The sequence below is a fragment of the Oncorhynchus gorbuscha genome, linkage group LG01 (assembly GCF_021184085.1).
Source record: "Oncorhynchus gorbuscha isolate QuinsamMale2020 ecotype Even-year linkage group LG01, OgorEven_v1.0, whole genome shotgun sequence".
Classification (NCBI taxonomy): Eukaryota; Metazoa; Chordata; class Actinopteri; order Salmoniformes; family Salmonidae; genus Oncorhynchus; species Oncorhynchus gorbuscha.
The window spans coordinates 73,946,840-73,963,353 of NC_060173.1; the positions used below are offsets into that span (position 1 = coordinate 73,946,840).

Genomic DNA, 16,514 nt, shown 5'->3' on the forward strand with positions numbered 1-16,514 from the left:
GAAGTACTACTGCACTGTTGGAGCTAGGAACACAAGCATTTCACTTCACCCGCAATAACATCTGCTAAATATGTGTATGACATTTGATGTGATTTGACAACCATGCATAACCATTAGCCATATTCGCTCTGAGTACTTAATGCCTGTGAGCGTGAAGTGTCCCATTTAACATGTGACAACTCTAATGAACATTATATAAAATGTCACAATATACAGTTGACCACTTTATTTTAAGAATGTGAAATGTCAGAATACTAGTAGAGACAATGGTTTATTTCAGCTTTAATTTCTTTCATCACATTCCAATTGGGTCAGAAGTTTACATACACTCAATTAGTATTTGGTAGCATTGCCTTTAAATTGTTTAACTTGGGTCAGACATTTCGGGTTGTCTTCCACAAGCTTCCCATAAAACGTTGGGTGAATTTTGGCCAATTCCTCCTGACAGAGCTGGTGTAACTGAGTCAGGTTTGTAGGCCTCCTTGCTTGCACACGCTTTTTCAGTTCTGCCCACATATTTTCTATAGGATTGAGGTCAGGGCTTTGTGATGGCCACTCCAATACCTTGACTTTGTTGTACTTAAGCCATTTTGCCACAACTTTGGAAGTATGCTTGGGGTCAATGTCTATTTGGAAGACTTATTTGCGACCAAGCTTTAACTTCCTGACTGATGTCTTGAGATGTTGCTTCAATATATCCACATAATTCTCCTGCCTTCATATCCACCACTCTTGACAACCGTGTGTCTGAACGTGGGAAAGACATTCTGATACCCGGCCAACAACGGGGTCGGGGACCTCGGCAACCAGTAACTTGCCCACCATTCACTGAGTCACTTGGGAGCACTGTTGGAACAGTAATAGTTGGGGAGTCAAACAGCTTTGTTGGCAAAACTGTCTCATCCAAATACATCCGACTGTCCCCCCAGGAATCCAGAGAACCGGCGCTGTATATTTGTGCTAGGATTACCCACCTTGTTAGCCTCAGTATAAATCTTTCAACGGAGGATAAGCAATGCATCACCGTTGCAGGGACAGGAGGTAAATACCTTCCCCCAAACCTGGAGGAACTTCGCTGCGGAGGAGAAAACACCATCAAAGGTGCATTCATCTCCAATGGTTCTCCCTCATGCCGAATCCAAAGCCAGGGCTTCAGGCGTCCCGGACTGATGTCATCCGATTCACACTCTGAAAATCCTCCAGAGCTCATCAGGGAGTGTATATCATCCCACGGAATCCGGTCTCTGAACACTGCCAGAGAAACTGGAATGAGCCTCATTTGGCTGGGATGATACCCCTATCAACTCCGACCACCAATATTCCTCACAAAGTCAGCCTGAATCTCAATGGAAGATGAATCCACCGGGAGACAACAGTGAGTATTGTGAGTATCTTTAATTTTCATTGTGAAACCACATGGTAGGGCATGGTAGGAGGATCAAACTGGTTAGCCTTTTTGAACTTACTCTTACCACTGCCCATCTTACTCAAGCAAGGAAGCAGTAGCTACACAAGCAAAGCAAAAACTAGTTGGTTTTTAGCCAACACAACTCCTACCCAAGCAAACACAAAAAACAATACCAAGACCCAAAACTCGCAACATCTAGTACTCTCTCCCCACTAACAGACAACGAAGTCAGAGCCAAATCAGAGCCGAACCTGACACGTTCTTCCTTCAGGCGAGCTGAAGAGCGAAGAATTTATAGAATGGATGCCAGACCTGATATAATAGCCAGGAAGGCAGGGCTTCTGGGCTGGATCTGCATCCATTGACCCTCTGGGCGTGAATTCAGTTTGCTTCAGGCGAATAGGATTGGTCAACTCCACATAGTACAGTATGTTCTGCCGAGTGACCGACTGAAAGGGAGAGCCGTCTGTTACAAATTTGATTATTTCAGTCATATACAGTACCAGTCCAAGGTTTGGACACACCTACTCATTCCAATTTTTATTTTTACATTGTAGAATAATAAGACATCAAACTATGAAATAATACATATGGAATGATGTAGTAACCAAAAAAGTGTTAAACAAATCAAAATATATTTGATTTCAGATTCTTCAACGTAGCCACCCTTTGCCTTGATGACAGCTTTGCACACTCTTGGCATTCTCTCAACCAACTTCATGAGGTAGTCACCTGGAATGCATTTCTGCATTCTGCAGCGATACGCCATCCCATCTGGTTTGCACTTATTGGGACTATCATTTGTTTTTCAACAGGACAAGGACCCAACACACCTCCAGGCTGTGTAAGGGCTATTTGACTAAGAAGGAGAGTGATGGAGTGCTGCATCAGATGACCTGGCCTCCACAATCACCCGACCTCAACCCAATCGGGATGGTTTGGGATGAGTTGGACCGCAGAGTGAAGGGGAACTCCTTCAAGACTATTGAAAAAGCATTCCAGGTGAAGCTGGTTGAGATAATGCCAAGAGTGTGCAAAGCTGTGCAAAGGTGGCTATTTTGAAGAATCTTAAATATATTTGGATATGCTGAACACTTTTTTTGTTTGTTTACTACATGATTCCATATGTGTTATTTCATAGTTTTGATGTCTTCACTATTATTCTATAATGTAGAAAATAAAAATAAAAACTGAAATGAGTAGGTGTGTCCAAACTTTGGACTGGTACTGTAGGATGTACTGTGTGTGTGGATGCCCATGTGTGGTTCCTCATCAGTAACGTCTGCTTGACCCAGGGCTGGAAGTAACCTACTCCGCCTTGTTTTATTGAGCATTGGTGCATCAGATAATTTTTCCTAGCAGATTTATGGCCCCTCTATAAAGTTGACTGAAGGGGCCTCAAATGAAGATGACCATGGCTGCATCCCAAATGTCATCCTATTCCCTTTTTAGTGCATTTCTTTTGACCAGGACCCATAGGGCCGCACCCCATTTGGGACGCAGCCCCAAGAGACTCAAACATGCCTTTCATCAGACAGCTTTCCAGAAATCTGGTGCCTTGGGTTGGTGTATTCAGGGATAGGCTTTTTATAGCCTCCTACAGTATGTGGGTTTATACAGGGGTAATATAAAATATAAATTACTTTGGGACCTACAGTAAACCAGTAGAGATGGAGGTGAACACAGCAATATGGGGCATAATATTGTGCCAATCGGCCTGAGATTTTCCATAGTGGAAATGGAAATAATTGGAAATGCCAACACTGTCTGCGTTGCCAGTCCTAAACATTAGAATAAGTGTTGCACGGTATAACGAAACTTCTGCACTTTTCAGATACTATACTGAACAAAAATATAAAAGCAGCATGTAAAGATCCCAGAAATGTTCAATAATTACAAAAAGCTTATTTCTCTCAAATGTTGTGCACAAATATATTTACATCCCTGTTAGTGAGCATTTATCCTTTGCTAAAATAATACATCCACCTGACAGGTGTGGCATATCAAAAAGCGGATTAATGATCATGACCGCATGATAATTACACACGTGCACCTTGTGCTGTGGACAATAAAAGGGCAATCTAAAATGTGCAGTTTAGTCTCACAAGACAAAGCCACAGATGTATCAAGTTTTGAGGGAGCATGCAATTGGCATGCTGACTGCAGGAATGTCCACCAGAGCTGTTTACCAGATTATTTTATGTTAATTTCTGCTATAAGCCTCCTCCAATGTTGTTTTAGAGAATTTGGAAGTACGTCCAACCGGCCTCCCAACTGCAGACCACTTTTAACCATGCAAGCCCAGGACCTCAACACCCGGCTTCTTCATCTGCTGTAGTGTTTATTGTTGAAGAGTAGACCACAGTCTCTTTGTAAACCGTTGTGAGCAGACTCCAGGAACAGATAGTATTAAAGGACCCTTTTGATTGACTGAAGTATCACCCCCAAAAAATGTGAAAGTATTTTTTCTCTCATAGCTAACTACCAGGAAGTTTGAAAAGACTGGCTGAGTGGGCGGGGAGCTTATAATCATGAGCTTACCTTGACTGGCAGCTATTTGAAATGCCTATGTCAAGAAACTTAGATGCACTGTTGCAGTAAAATCATCTCTAACAAATTTGGTGGTTACACAAAGAAACTCAAACAACACTGAAATCCCGTTTGGCATGTTACTTATCATGTGGTTCACAGCAGTACTGACAGATGTCTTGACATGACTACTATGTCAGTTTTGAATGACCCTTCTTCCCCTTTTGTTCCATGCTGGCAGAAGACCTGGCTATCCAGTAACTAGCTAACACCAGATACTTGTATATATCTGTGTCTGGTGTATGTGGTCACCCCTTCAAATGAGTGGATTCGGCTATTTCAGCCACATCCATTGCTGACGGGTATATAAAATCAAGCACACTGTTATGCAGGTGAGTGAGGACCCAAAAGCGACTTAACAGAAACTGAGTTTATTAAAGTCCAAACAGAGAAAACATAATCCTCAATCCTTAACAGGAAATGTCCAAACAGGGAAAACATAAATCCTCTTAGTTGGGGAGAGTTGCAGGGCTTGCGGCAACAGACTGCAGGTCCCTTCGGGTAGGCGCGGGCCGTAGAGGATAGAGACACCTGCTCACACGCAGTATCTGAAGACGAGGCAGAATACAACAGAACCGAACAAGGGTACAGCAAACGGCAAACAAGAATCCGACAAGGACAGAAGCAGAAACAGAGAGAGAAATAGAGACTTAATCAGAGGGCAAAATAGGGGACAGGTGTGAAAGAGTAAACGAGGTCGTTAGGAGAATGAGGAACAGCTGGGAGCAGGAACGGAACGATAGAGAGAGAGAGGAATAGAGAGAGAGAAAGAAACCTAATAAGACCAGCAGGGGGAAACGAAGAGAAGAGAAAGCACAGGGACAAGACATGACAATACAATACATGACACACACAGCCATGCAATCTCCATAGACAAACATTGGCAGTAGAATGGCCTCACTGAAGAGTTCAGCGACTTTCAACGTGGCCCCGTCATAGGATGCCACCTTTCCAACAAGTTAGTTTGTGAAATGTCTGCCCTTCTAGAGCTGCCCCAGTCAACTGTAAGTGCTGTTATTGTGAAGTGGAAATGTCTAGGAGCAACAATTGCTCCTCCACGACATGGTAGGCCACACAAGCTCACAGAACGAGACCGCTGAGTGCTGAAGTGCATAGCATGTAAAAAATAATTTGTCCTCGGTTGCAACGCTCACTACTGAGTTTCAAACTGCCTCTCGAAGCAACGTTACCACAATAACTGTTTGTCTGGAGCTTCATGAAATGGGTTTCCATGGCCGAGCAGCTGCACACAAGCCTAAGATCACCATGCGCAATGCCAAGTGTCGACTGGAGTGGTGTAAAGGTTGTCACCATTGAACTCTGGAGCTGTGGAGACGCATTCTCTGGAGTGATGAATCACGCTTCACCATCTGGCAGTCCGACGGATGAATCTGGGTTTGGCGGATACCAGGAGAATGATACCTGCGTAGTGCGAACTGTAAAGTTTGGTGGAGGAGGAATAATGGTCTGGGGCTGTTTTTCATGGTTTGGGCTTGGCCCATTAGTTCCAGTGAAGGGACATCTTAATGTTACGGCATACAATGACATTCTAGACGATTCTGTGCTTCCAACATTGTGGCAACAGTTTGGGGAAGGCCCTTTCCTGTTTCAGCATAACAATGCCCCCATGCACAAAGCGAAGTCCATACATAAATGGTTTGTCAAGAACTTGAGTGGCTCGCAGAGAGGCCTGACATCAACCCCATTAAACACCTTTGGGATGAATTAGAACGCCGACTGCGAGCCAGGCCTAATCGCCCAACATCAGTGCCTGACCTCAATGTTCTTGTGGCTGAATGGAAGCAAGTCCCCACAGCAATGTTCCAACATCTAGTGGAAAGTATTCCCAGAAGAGTGGAGGCAGTTATGGCAGCAAAGGGGGACCAACTCCATCTTAATGCCCATGATTTTGGAATGAGATCTTCGACGAGCAGGTGTCCCACATACTTTTGGTCATGTAGTGGACATTTCTTTGCCATAGATGAATAGTGTACACTTTTAATTATAATTTTGGCACCTGTGGAGTAGGTATCCAGCTATATAAACCACGCCCCCCCTGCAAACACTCTTTCTCCAATGTTGGTTACAAGGCAGTACTTATTTAAATTCAGTAATAGAATATCATGTTACCATTGGTGTATTAAAATGAGTCAGGGGGATGTCACTCTATCCCCTTAATAATCCAACCTCCTGAATCCAAGTGTTTGACAACTCTATGATCAAACTGTTACAATGTAGAAGCAACAGTCATTTAAAATACTTTGGTTAATACATCATGAAAAACACAATTTTTTTTGACTGTTAAAAACCAGTGTGGTGTCTTTTGCACATCCAAACTGATTGATTCCAGCCAACACTGTCCTTGTTTCAATGCTGGCTTATGCACCCGCACGCTTGTTCGTGTGCGCACACACACACACACACACACACACACACACACACACACACACACACACACACACACACACACACACACACACACACACACACACACACACACACACACACACACACACACACACACACTAATTGAACCCCGGCTCTTAGAGAGCATAGCCATATTTACAGTAATAACACGCTGGCAGGGCAAGTTGAGTTCCTTCCCTTCCATACAACCAGTTACAGTACATTTCTCCAGCACTGATGACTTTCCTCTGTGACTACAATAATATGTGTCCATGCGTGACAGTCGCAGCCTCTCTGGCCTAGAAGGCATTGAACCGTGGCATTACCACAGTCCTTGACGCAGTAAACAAGCCTGAGTCATATTGGGTCAACTGTTATTAGATTCTCTCTGTTAGTTGCCCCTTGGTAGCCTGAAGGCAGTAGTCTAGGTATCCACAGGGTGTCCAGGATGTTGTTCCAGCCTAGCTCTAAATAATATCACACCTGATTCAACTAATCAAGGGTTTGATGATTACAGTTGTCAGATGTTTTAGTACTGGGCTGGAACAAAAGCCAGCACACCATGTGTGTCTCCAGAACCAGCATTGCAGCACACTGCACTACCAAGTGTTCTGTTATATTTAGCATTGGTGCATTGCTAATAGTCGGGGCCTCCAGCACAGGGTACTTTTGAGCAGAGAGAGAGAGAACACCACTAGTCGCTATTTATATACACTCTTATCATCGAGTACACATGGACCTGTCTACCGTATGTGTTTTTCATGAAAAGCTGTTGTGTAATGTGGGCTATTTTTGACACTGGTTGTTTCACTAACACACATATTCTTAGTGGATGTAAATCCCACCTGCACACTGGGGATTATAACATTGGTTCCGTGTCAAGAATGTGTATGTTAAATGAAAATATTTTTTTTGAGTAGTAACATTGCTTTAAAAAATGTGCACTTTGGGCCTCCCGAGTGGCGCAGCGCTCTAAGGCACTGCGTCGCAGTGCTTGAGGCGTCACTACAGACCCTGGTTTGATCCAACCGGCTGTCACCGGTAGTCGCATAGGGCGGTGCACAATTGGCAAAGCGTCGTCCGGGTTAGGGGAGGGTTTGGCCGGGGGGGCTTTACTTGGCTCATCGCGCTCTAGTGACTCCTTGTGGCGGGCCTTGCGCCTGCAGGCTGACCCTGGTCGTCAGTTGAACTGTGTTTCCTCCGACACATTGGTGCGGCTGACTTCTGGGTTAAGTGGGCGGGTGTTAAGAAGCGTAGTTTGGCGGGTCATGTTTCAGAGGATGCATGACTCAACCTTCACCTCTCCCGAGCCTGTTGGGCGATAAGACAAGATCGTAATTAGATTGCAATTGGATATCACGAAATTGGGGAGAAAAATGGGGTAAAATTCAAAAATAATAATAAAGTTTTTCACATGATAAAATGATGTGAGAGTAACACATTCGGTTGCCGACATACACTAAGTGATGAGTTCAGATGGCGGTGTGTGGGAAATTAGGGAAAGGGCATTTAGGGGGTTAGGGCTGTGAATTACATGTGCAGCCCCTCAACTTCATTGTTGGGAAGGGCCCGTATGTTAGTCACTGTTAGTCTACACCTGTTGTTTACGAAGCATGTAACAAATAAAATGTGATTTGCACATATCAATGCAAAGCTAGTAATTGTGGGTGACTACAATGATATAGGCTATTCACAATATCACATGAAATCATTTCCAGTGTATTGACCATAAAGTTAATAATCAATACTTTATGGTCATAACAAACTAGGCTACAGCTAACCAGGTTTGTGTTTGTAAATTTGACAGATCCTAGCCAAGATGTCTCCCACATCGCTGAAGAGAACCTTCAAGCAGTTTCAGGAGGGAAGCGGCGAGAGTTTGTAGGTTCTGGTGATGGAGTGCAGGCTTAATCAAGCCTGCATGGTGGTACGTGCCAAAAGTCCCCAGGCCCTTAATACTACCTCCTCTTCCCCATTTTTTTCTATTTTCTTAGCAATTTAAAGTTTTTCCATCTAAAGGTAATGCAATTTACTAATTTACTGGGTTTGGAATAAGATCGCCCCTCAGCAGCTATGCACCCTTATCCTGGGTAGTTAGTTTAAAACAGGTATGTGTGTCATGAGTTTTTATTTTTGTTGTTTTGCAGAAGGGCAGTGACTTCTACGAGGGTGTGAAGGCAGGTAAGGTGTTTGATTCCCGCAAAATCCCTTTTTCTGTACAATGTTGAGTAGTAGTTGGCAAAAACTGCTCTACATCCCTCATTTCTGTCTATTAGGATGTTTCTGGCAGTATGCAATTGATTGTTTTGTGTGCCTAGTGCTGATTGACAAGCACCACGGCCCCAAGTGGAGACCATCCACACTGGAGGAGGTCTCAGAACAGAGTGTGGATGACTACTTCTTGCCACTGGGGGAGCATGACCTCAAGCTCTCAGGACAACCCCATAGATTAGATCAAGGAATACCACTTTGGTCCTCCATAACCTCCCACTCATGAGGTCTTTTCATAGGAGGTGTCCCAAGTTGCCTAAATTAGTTTCTGTCCCTCGTATCCTTTCTTTCATGTCCACTCAATATAATCCATGTTCTCATTGAGTTTTATGGTTGAAATAAGCCACCATATTCACCTATTAGTGGTCATACAGTTGGAAAGGAGACAGGGAAAGGACCATCAGATATGGCATGCCAGGCCTCTCACAACAGCAGGACTTTGGTAAGACCACACCCCAGTGCCGTGCCCATTTCTGTGGGGGCAGAGAGAGTATGACCTCACCAGTGCATTATAACAATACTGTGTCAATGATTGTTACATGACATCTATCAACATCGATTCAAAGTATATTATCTTTCTACAATGATGGTTGATAACACAGTGAATCTTTTTGGTTTGTTTCTACTAGATTTACTAAATTGATGTTTCCTAATATACATCTACATTATCTAGCTAGCTGGTCTCAAAGTTTGTAGTGCTGAATTGCAAATCGTAGGACTATGGATCAAGCGATGATCTAATATCTTTTTTTGTGCTGATGTACAGAATTATTGGCAAAGGGCAATATTTCTCATTACAGTTGGTGGTGCAAAGAAGCAAATGTTTGTTTTGGTGAGTAGGTGGAGCCGCTGGGTAAGGAAGAGGTTCTATCCTGTTTGAAGTATCACATAACTTGGGATGGTACTGTCAGGTGGTTTTTATGGCCCTTGTTGAGTCATACTTTCCTGTGCATGTGAGTCTGTCCAATACATTCAATCAAATACACAATGCAGGAAGCCTACACTGGGAAAACACCATGTCAAAATGTACAGCAATTTACTGTAATTTCTACCTCATTTGTATTTGAATGAAAAGGGGGATTTTTGCAGCACTTGAGCTGTTACATTATTTTTCTGCGGTGTGGCTTTGATTGAATTTCTCCGTATGCAGCTCAAATCATTGGTTATATTAAATCCCATTTGCAGCACTCTAACTCTCAGCACACAGTTAAGAGCACTTACAGGCAGGCTCCCAGAGAGAAATGAGGCCAGAGACGCTAAATGACCCGCCATGGAGTTTGCTAAGTAAACAATGAACCAGCATAAACACTCTCTCCTGGAGAACACAGGCTCAGTAATTCTCTTGGTGTCAGAGATTTTTAGGGTTTAGAATTTGCCCTTCAAACGGCACCAGCCAGGTGGCATCCTTCTTAATGTCTCTTGCCCGTGTCATGTATCTGAAGTGATCACTCAGTGTTACATTTGGCATTGTATTACTGTGTGCTAAAGGCCAGTTCTCAATTCATTGTGCACTCTGGTGTACAATTCAATGACTACAATTTCCCAACTCGTAGCTTCAAAAGCATGTTGTATAATAATTACGTTGATCAAGATGTGTATGAAAACCTGATCGTAACAATTGTAATTTGATGTGTTGTTTGAAGCCGTTGACAAAAGCATAATTACACTGTACCTGCCTATGTAACTATATATTAACACTTAGTTGTATATTCCATTTATAAAGTGGAATGTTAAACATTGGCGTTGTGTACAAGCCTGTATTGTTCAGCTGCTAAAGCTTCTGAGTCACTATATCAAAGCTAATTTGTGTGATCCATTAATCCATTTGGCCGATTACAAATCTCCTGGACCTGACAGTCTATCGGCTAATCTAATGATTCAATTAACATTAAAGGGACATAACACAGGCGCAGAGGGAGCTGGATAGGCAAGGATAGGTTGAGCACATGATCAAATCTGTTTCAACTCTAGGTAGTGGATAGGTTGTGGATATTCCTCAAAAAGTTCTCCAGCTGCACCATCAAAAGCATCCTGACCAGTTGCATCACCGCCTGGTATGGCAACTGCTCGGCATCCGACCGTAAGGAGCTACAGAGGGTAGTGTGTATGTCCCAGTACATCACTAGGGCCAAGCTTTCTGCCATCCAGGACCTCTATACTAGGTGGTGTCAGAGAAAGGCCCAAAATATTGTCAAAGACTCCAGCCACCCAAGTCATAGGCTGTTCTCTCTGCTATCACACGGCAAGCGGTACCAGAGCACCAAGTCTCCTTAACAGCTTCAACCCCCAAGCCATAAGACTGCCAAAGAATTAATCAAATGGCTATCCGGACTATTTGCACTGCAGGTGATGCTACTCACTGTTGATTATCTATGCATAATCACTTTACCCCTACCTACATGTACATATTACCTTAAACTGTACACCCGCACATTGACTCGGTACCGGTCTCCCCTGTACATGACCTCGTCATTGTTATTTTATTGTAACTTTTTTTACTTTCATTTATTTAGTAAATATTCTCTTTACTCTTTTCTTAAAACTGCATTGTTTGTTAACTTGCAAGTAAGCATTTCACAGTAAGGTCTACACAAATCAAATTAAATGCTATTGGTCACATACACATGGTTAGCAGATGTTAATGCGAGTGTAGCGAAATGCTTGTGCTTCTAGTTCCGATTGTGCAGTAATATCTAACAAGTAATCCAACAAATTCACAACGACTACCTTATACACACAATGTAAGGGGATGGAATAAGAATATGTACACACACACACACATATATATATGCGCGATGGCCGTGCGGCATAGGCAAGATGCAATAGATGACTTAAAATACAGTATATACATATGACATGAGTAATGTAGGATATGTAAACATTATTAAAGTGGCATTATTTAAAGTGAATAGTGAGACAATTATTAAATCAATTTATTAAAGTGGCCAGTGATTGGAGTCTGTATGTAGGCAGAAGCCTCTATGTTAGTGATGGCTGTTTTAACAGCTTGATGGCCTTGATATCGAAGCTGTTTTTCAGTCTGTCGGTCCCAGCTTTGATGCACCTGTAATGACATCGCCTTTTGGATGATAGTGGGGTGAACAGGTTACAGGTCTTTAATTATCTTTTTGGCCTTCCTATGACATCGGGTGCTGTAGGTGTCCTGGACGGCAGGTAGTTTGCCCTTGGTGATGCGTTGTGCAGACCACACTACACTTTGGAGAGCCTTGCGGTTGAGGGCGGTGCAGTTGCCATACCAGGCTGTGATACAGCCCGACAGGATGCTCTCGATTGTGCATCTGTAGAAGTTTGTGAGGGTTTTAGGTGACAAGCCAAATAAATTTGGCTTGTCACCTGTTGCGCCTTCTTCACGATGATGTCTGTGTGGGTGGACCATTTCAGTTTGTCCATGATGTGTACGCCGAGGAACTTTAAAACTTTCCACCTTCATTTTTGTTTTTTTTATTTCACCTTTATTTAACCAGGTAGGCTAGTTGAGAACAAGTTCTCATTTGCAACTGCGACCTGGCCAAGATAAAGCATAGCAGTGTGAACAGACAACACAGAGTTACATATGGAGTAAACAATTAACAAATCAATAACACAGTAGGGAAAAAAGGGGGAGTCTATATACATTGTGTGCAAAAGGCATGAGATAGGCGAATAATTACAATTTTGCAGATTAACACTGGAGTGATAAATTATCAGATGGTCATGTACAGGTAGAGATATTGGTGTGCAAAAGAGCAGAAAAGTAAATAAATAAAAACAGTATGGGGATGAGGTAGGTAAAAATGGGTGGGCTATTTACCGATAGACTATGTACAGCTGCAGCGATCGGTTAGCTGCTCAGATAGCAGATGTTTGAAGTTGGTGAGGGAGATAAAAGTCTCCTTCAGCGATTTTTGCAATTCGTTCCAGTCACAGGCAGCAGAGAACTGGAACGAAAGGCGGCCAAATGAGGTGTTGGCTTTAGGGATGATCAGTGAGATACACCTGCTGGAGCGCGTGCTACGGATGGGTGTTGCCATCGTGACCAGTGAACTGAGATAAGGCGGAGCTTTACCTAGCATGGACTTGTAGATGACCTGGAGCCAGTGGGTCTGGCGACGAATATGTAGCGAGGGCCAGCCGACTAGAGCATACAACTCGCAGTGGTGGGTGGTATAAGGTGCTTTAGTGACAAAACGGATGGCACTGTGATAAACTCCATCCAGTTTGCTGAGTAGAGTGTTGGAAGCAATTTTGTAGATGACATCGCCGAAGTCGAGGATCGGTAGGAAAGTCAGTTTTACTAGGGTAAGTTTGGCGGCATGAGTGAAGGAGGCTTTGTTGCGGAATAGAAAGCCGACTCTTGATTTGATTTTCGATTGGAGATGTTTGATATGAGTCTGGAAGGAGAGTTTACAGTCAAGCAAGACACCTAGGTACTTATAGATGTCCACATATTCAAGGGTGGAACCATCCAGGGTGGTGATGCTGGTCAGGCGTGCGGGTGCAGGCAGCGAACGGTTGAAAAGCATGCATTTGGTTTTACTAGCGTTTAAGAGCAGTTGGAGGCCACGGAAGGAGTGTTGTATGGCATTGAAGCTCGTTTGGAGTTTAGATAGCACAGTGTCCAAGGACGGGCCAGAAGTATATAGAATGTTGTCGTCTGCGTAGAGGTGGATCAGGGAATCGCCCGCAGCAAGAGCAACATCATTGATATATACAGAAAAACAGAGTCGGCCCAAGGATTGAACCCTGTGGCACCCCCATACAGACTGCCAGAGGACCGGACAGCATGCCCTCCGATTTGACACACTGAACTCTGTCTGCAAAGTCATTGGTGAACCAGGCAAGGCAGTCATCCGAAAAACCGAGGCTACTGAGTCTGCCGATAAGAATATGGTGATTGACCGAGTCGAAAGCCTTGGCAAGGTCGATGAAGACGGCTGCACAGTACTGTCTTTTATCGATGGCGGTTATGATATCGTTTAGTACCTTGAGCGTGGCTGAGGTGCACCCGTGACCGGCTCGGAAACCAGATTGCACAGCGGAGAAGGTACGGTGGGATTCGAGATGGTCAGTGACCTGTTTGTTGACTTGGCTTTCGAAGACCTCAGATAGGCAGGGCAGGATGGATATAGGTCTGTAACAGTTTGGGTCCAGGGTGTCTCCCCCTTTGAAGAGGGGGATCCTTGGGGATCTCAGACGATATGAAAGAGAGACTGAACAGGCTGGTAATAGGGGTTGCGACAATGGCGGCGGATAGTTTCAGAAATAGAGGGTCCAGATTGTCAAGCCCAGCTGATTTGTACAGGTCCAGGTTATGCAGCTCTTTCAGAACATCTGCTATCTGGATTTGGGTAAAGGAGAACCTGGAGAGGCGTGGGCGAGTAGCTGCGGGGGGGCGGAGCTGTTGGCCGAAGTTGGAGTAGCCAGGCGGAAGGCATGGCCAGCCATTGAGAAATGCTTGAAGTTTTCGATAATCATGGATTTATCGGTGGTGACCGTGTTACCTATCCTCAGTGCAGTGGGCAGCTGGGAGGAGGTCCTCTTGTTCTCCATGGACTTCAGTGTCCCAGAACTTTTTGGAGTTGGAGCTACAGGATGCAAACTTCTGCCTGAAGAAGCTGGCCTTAGCTTTCCTGACTGACTGCGTGTATTGGTTCCTGACATCCCTGAACAGTTGCATATTGCGGGGACTATTCGATGCTATTGCAGTCCGCCACAGGATGTTTTTGTGCTGGTCGAGGGCAGTCAGGTCTGGAGTGAACCAAGGGCTATATCTGTTCTTAGTTCTGCATTTTTTTGAACGGAGCGTGCTTATCTAAAATGGTGAGGAAGTTACTTTTAAATAATGACCAGGCATCCTCAACTGACGGGATGAGGTCAATGTTCTTCCAGGATACCCAGACCAGGTCGATTAGAAAGGCCTGCTCACAGAAGTGTTTTAGGGAGCATTTGACAGTGATGAGGGGTGGTCGTTTGACTGCGGCTCCGTAGCGGATACAGGCAATGAGGCAGTGATCGCTGAGATCCTGGTTGAAGACAGTGGAGGTGTATTTGGAGGGCCAGTTGGTCAGGATGACGTCTATGAGGGTGCCCTTGTTTACAGATTTAGGGTTGTACCTGGTGGGTTCCTTGATGATTTGCGTGAGATTGAGGGCATCTAGCTTAGTTTGTAGGACTGCCGGGGTGTTAAGCATATCCCAGTTTAGGTCACCTAACAGAACAAACTCTGAAGCTAGATGGGGGGCGATCAATTCACAAATGGTGTCCAGGGCACAGCTGGGTGCTGAGGGGGGTCGGTAGCAGGCGGCAACAGTGAGAGACTTATTTCTGGAGAGAGTAATTTTCAGAATTAGTAGTTCGAACTGTTTGGGTATGGACCTGGAAAGTATGACATGCTATCTCTCTGCAGTAGACTGCAACTCCTCCCCCTTTGGCAGTTCTATCTTGACGGAAGATGTTATAGTTGGGTATGGAAATCTCAGAATTTTTGGTGGCCTTCCTGAGCCAGGATTCAGACACGGCAAGGACATCAGGGTTAGCAGAGTGTGCTAAGCAGTGAGTAAAACAAACTTAGGGAGGAAACTTCTGATGTTGACATGCATGAAACCAAGGCTTTTTCGATCACAGAAGTCAACAAATGAGGGTGCCTGGGGACATGCAGGGCCTGGGTTTACCTCCACATCACCCGCGGAACAGAGGAGGAGTAGTATGAGGGTGCGGCTAAAGGCTATCAAAACTGGTCGCCTAGAGCGTTGGGGACAGAGAATAAAAGGAGCAGATTTCTGGGCATGGTAGAATATATTCACGGCATAATGCGCAGACAGGGGTATGGTAGGGTGTGGGTACAGCGGAGGTAAGCCCAGGCACTGGGTGATGATGAGAGAGGTTGTATCTCTGGACATGCTGGTTGTAATGGGTGAGGTGTGTGTGGGAGGTGGGACAAAGGAGGTATCAGGGGTATGAAGAGTGGAACTAGGGGCTCCATTGTAAACTAAAACAATGATAACTAACCTGAACAACAGTATATAAGGCATATTGACATTTGAGAGAGACATACAGCGAGGCATACAGTAATCACAGGTGTTGAATTGGGAGAGCTAGCTAAAACAGTAGCTAAAACTGTAGGTGAGACAACAGCAGCTAATCAGCTAGCACAACAACAGCAGGTAAAATGTCGTTGACTAGGCAGGGAGGGTCGGATTAACTACTCACAGAGCCTGAGTGCGGCTGGGGCCGACAGATAAAACATAAACAAGCAGAATGGAGTACCGTGATTAATGGACAGTCCAGCATGCATCAGCTATGTAGCCAAGTGATCAGTGTCCAGGGGGGCTGCGGTGGATGGGGCAGGGAAGCTGGACTGGCGAGTGTTATCCAGGTTTTAAAAAACTGTCTGGCTGTGCAAAAAGTAAAAGCCGCTAGCAGTGGCTAACAATGACTAAATAGCTTGTAGCTAGTTAGCTGGTTAGCTTCTGGAGGTTCTTGAGTGTGTTCTAAAAATTAAAAATAATAGCGATTCTGTATCACATTGGGTGAGGCAGGTTACCGGAAGGTATAAACAAATAAAAAAATCGAAAAGAGATAGAAAGTAAATATGGGTCCAGTGAGTGTTTGGGACGCGGCGATTCAGACGGTTAGCAGGCCTGTGCTAACAAGCTATCAGTTAGTAGGCCAGGGCTATAAACAAGGTAGCAGTTAGCGGGCCGGGGCTAAACAAGCTAGCAGTTAGCAGGCCGAATTAGCAAGCAAGGAGATAGCGAGGGCTAGAAAGTTAGCCTATGGGGGACGTCGCGATGGGGTGAGTCTGTTTATTCCTCTTCATGCGGTGAGATCGATAGACCGG

General features: G+C 44.5%; 1 protein-coding gene across 1 annotated transcript in view; it reads left to right on the forward strand.

The window, feature by feature from the left end:
* Positions 1-8,900, forward strand: part of hibch (3-hydroxyisobutyryl-CoA hydrolase) — a 64,955-nt gene extending 56,055 nt beyond the window's left edge. The window contains 3 exon segments of the mRNA XM_046366661.1: positions 8,211-8,330; positions 8,551-8,584; positions 8,722-8,900. Coding sequence (XP_046222617.1) covers positions 8,211-8,330; positions 8,551-8,584; positions 8,722-8,900 — 333 coding nt within the window.
* The last annotated feature ends 7,614 nt before the right edge of the window (positions 8,901-16,514 follow it).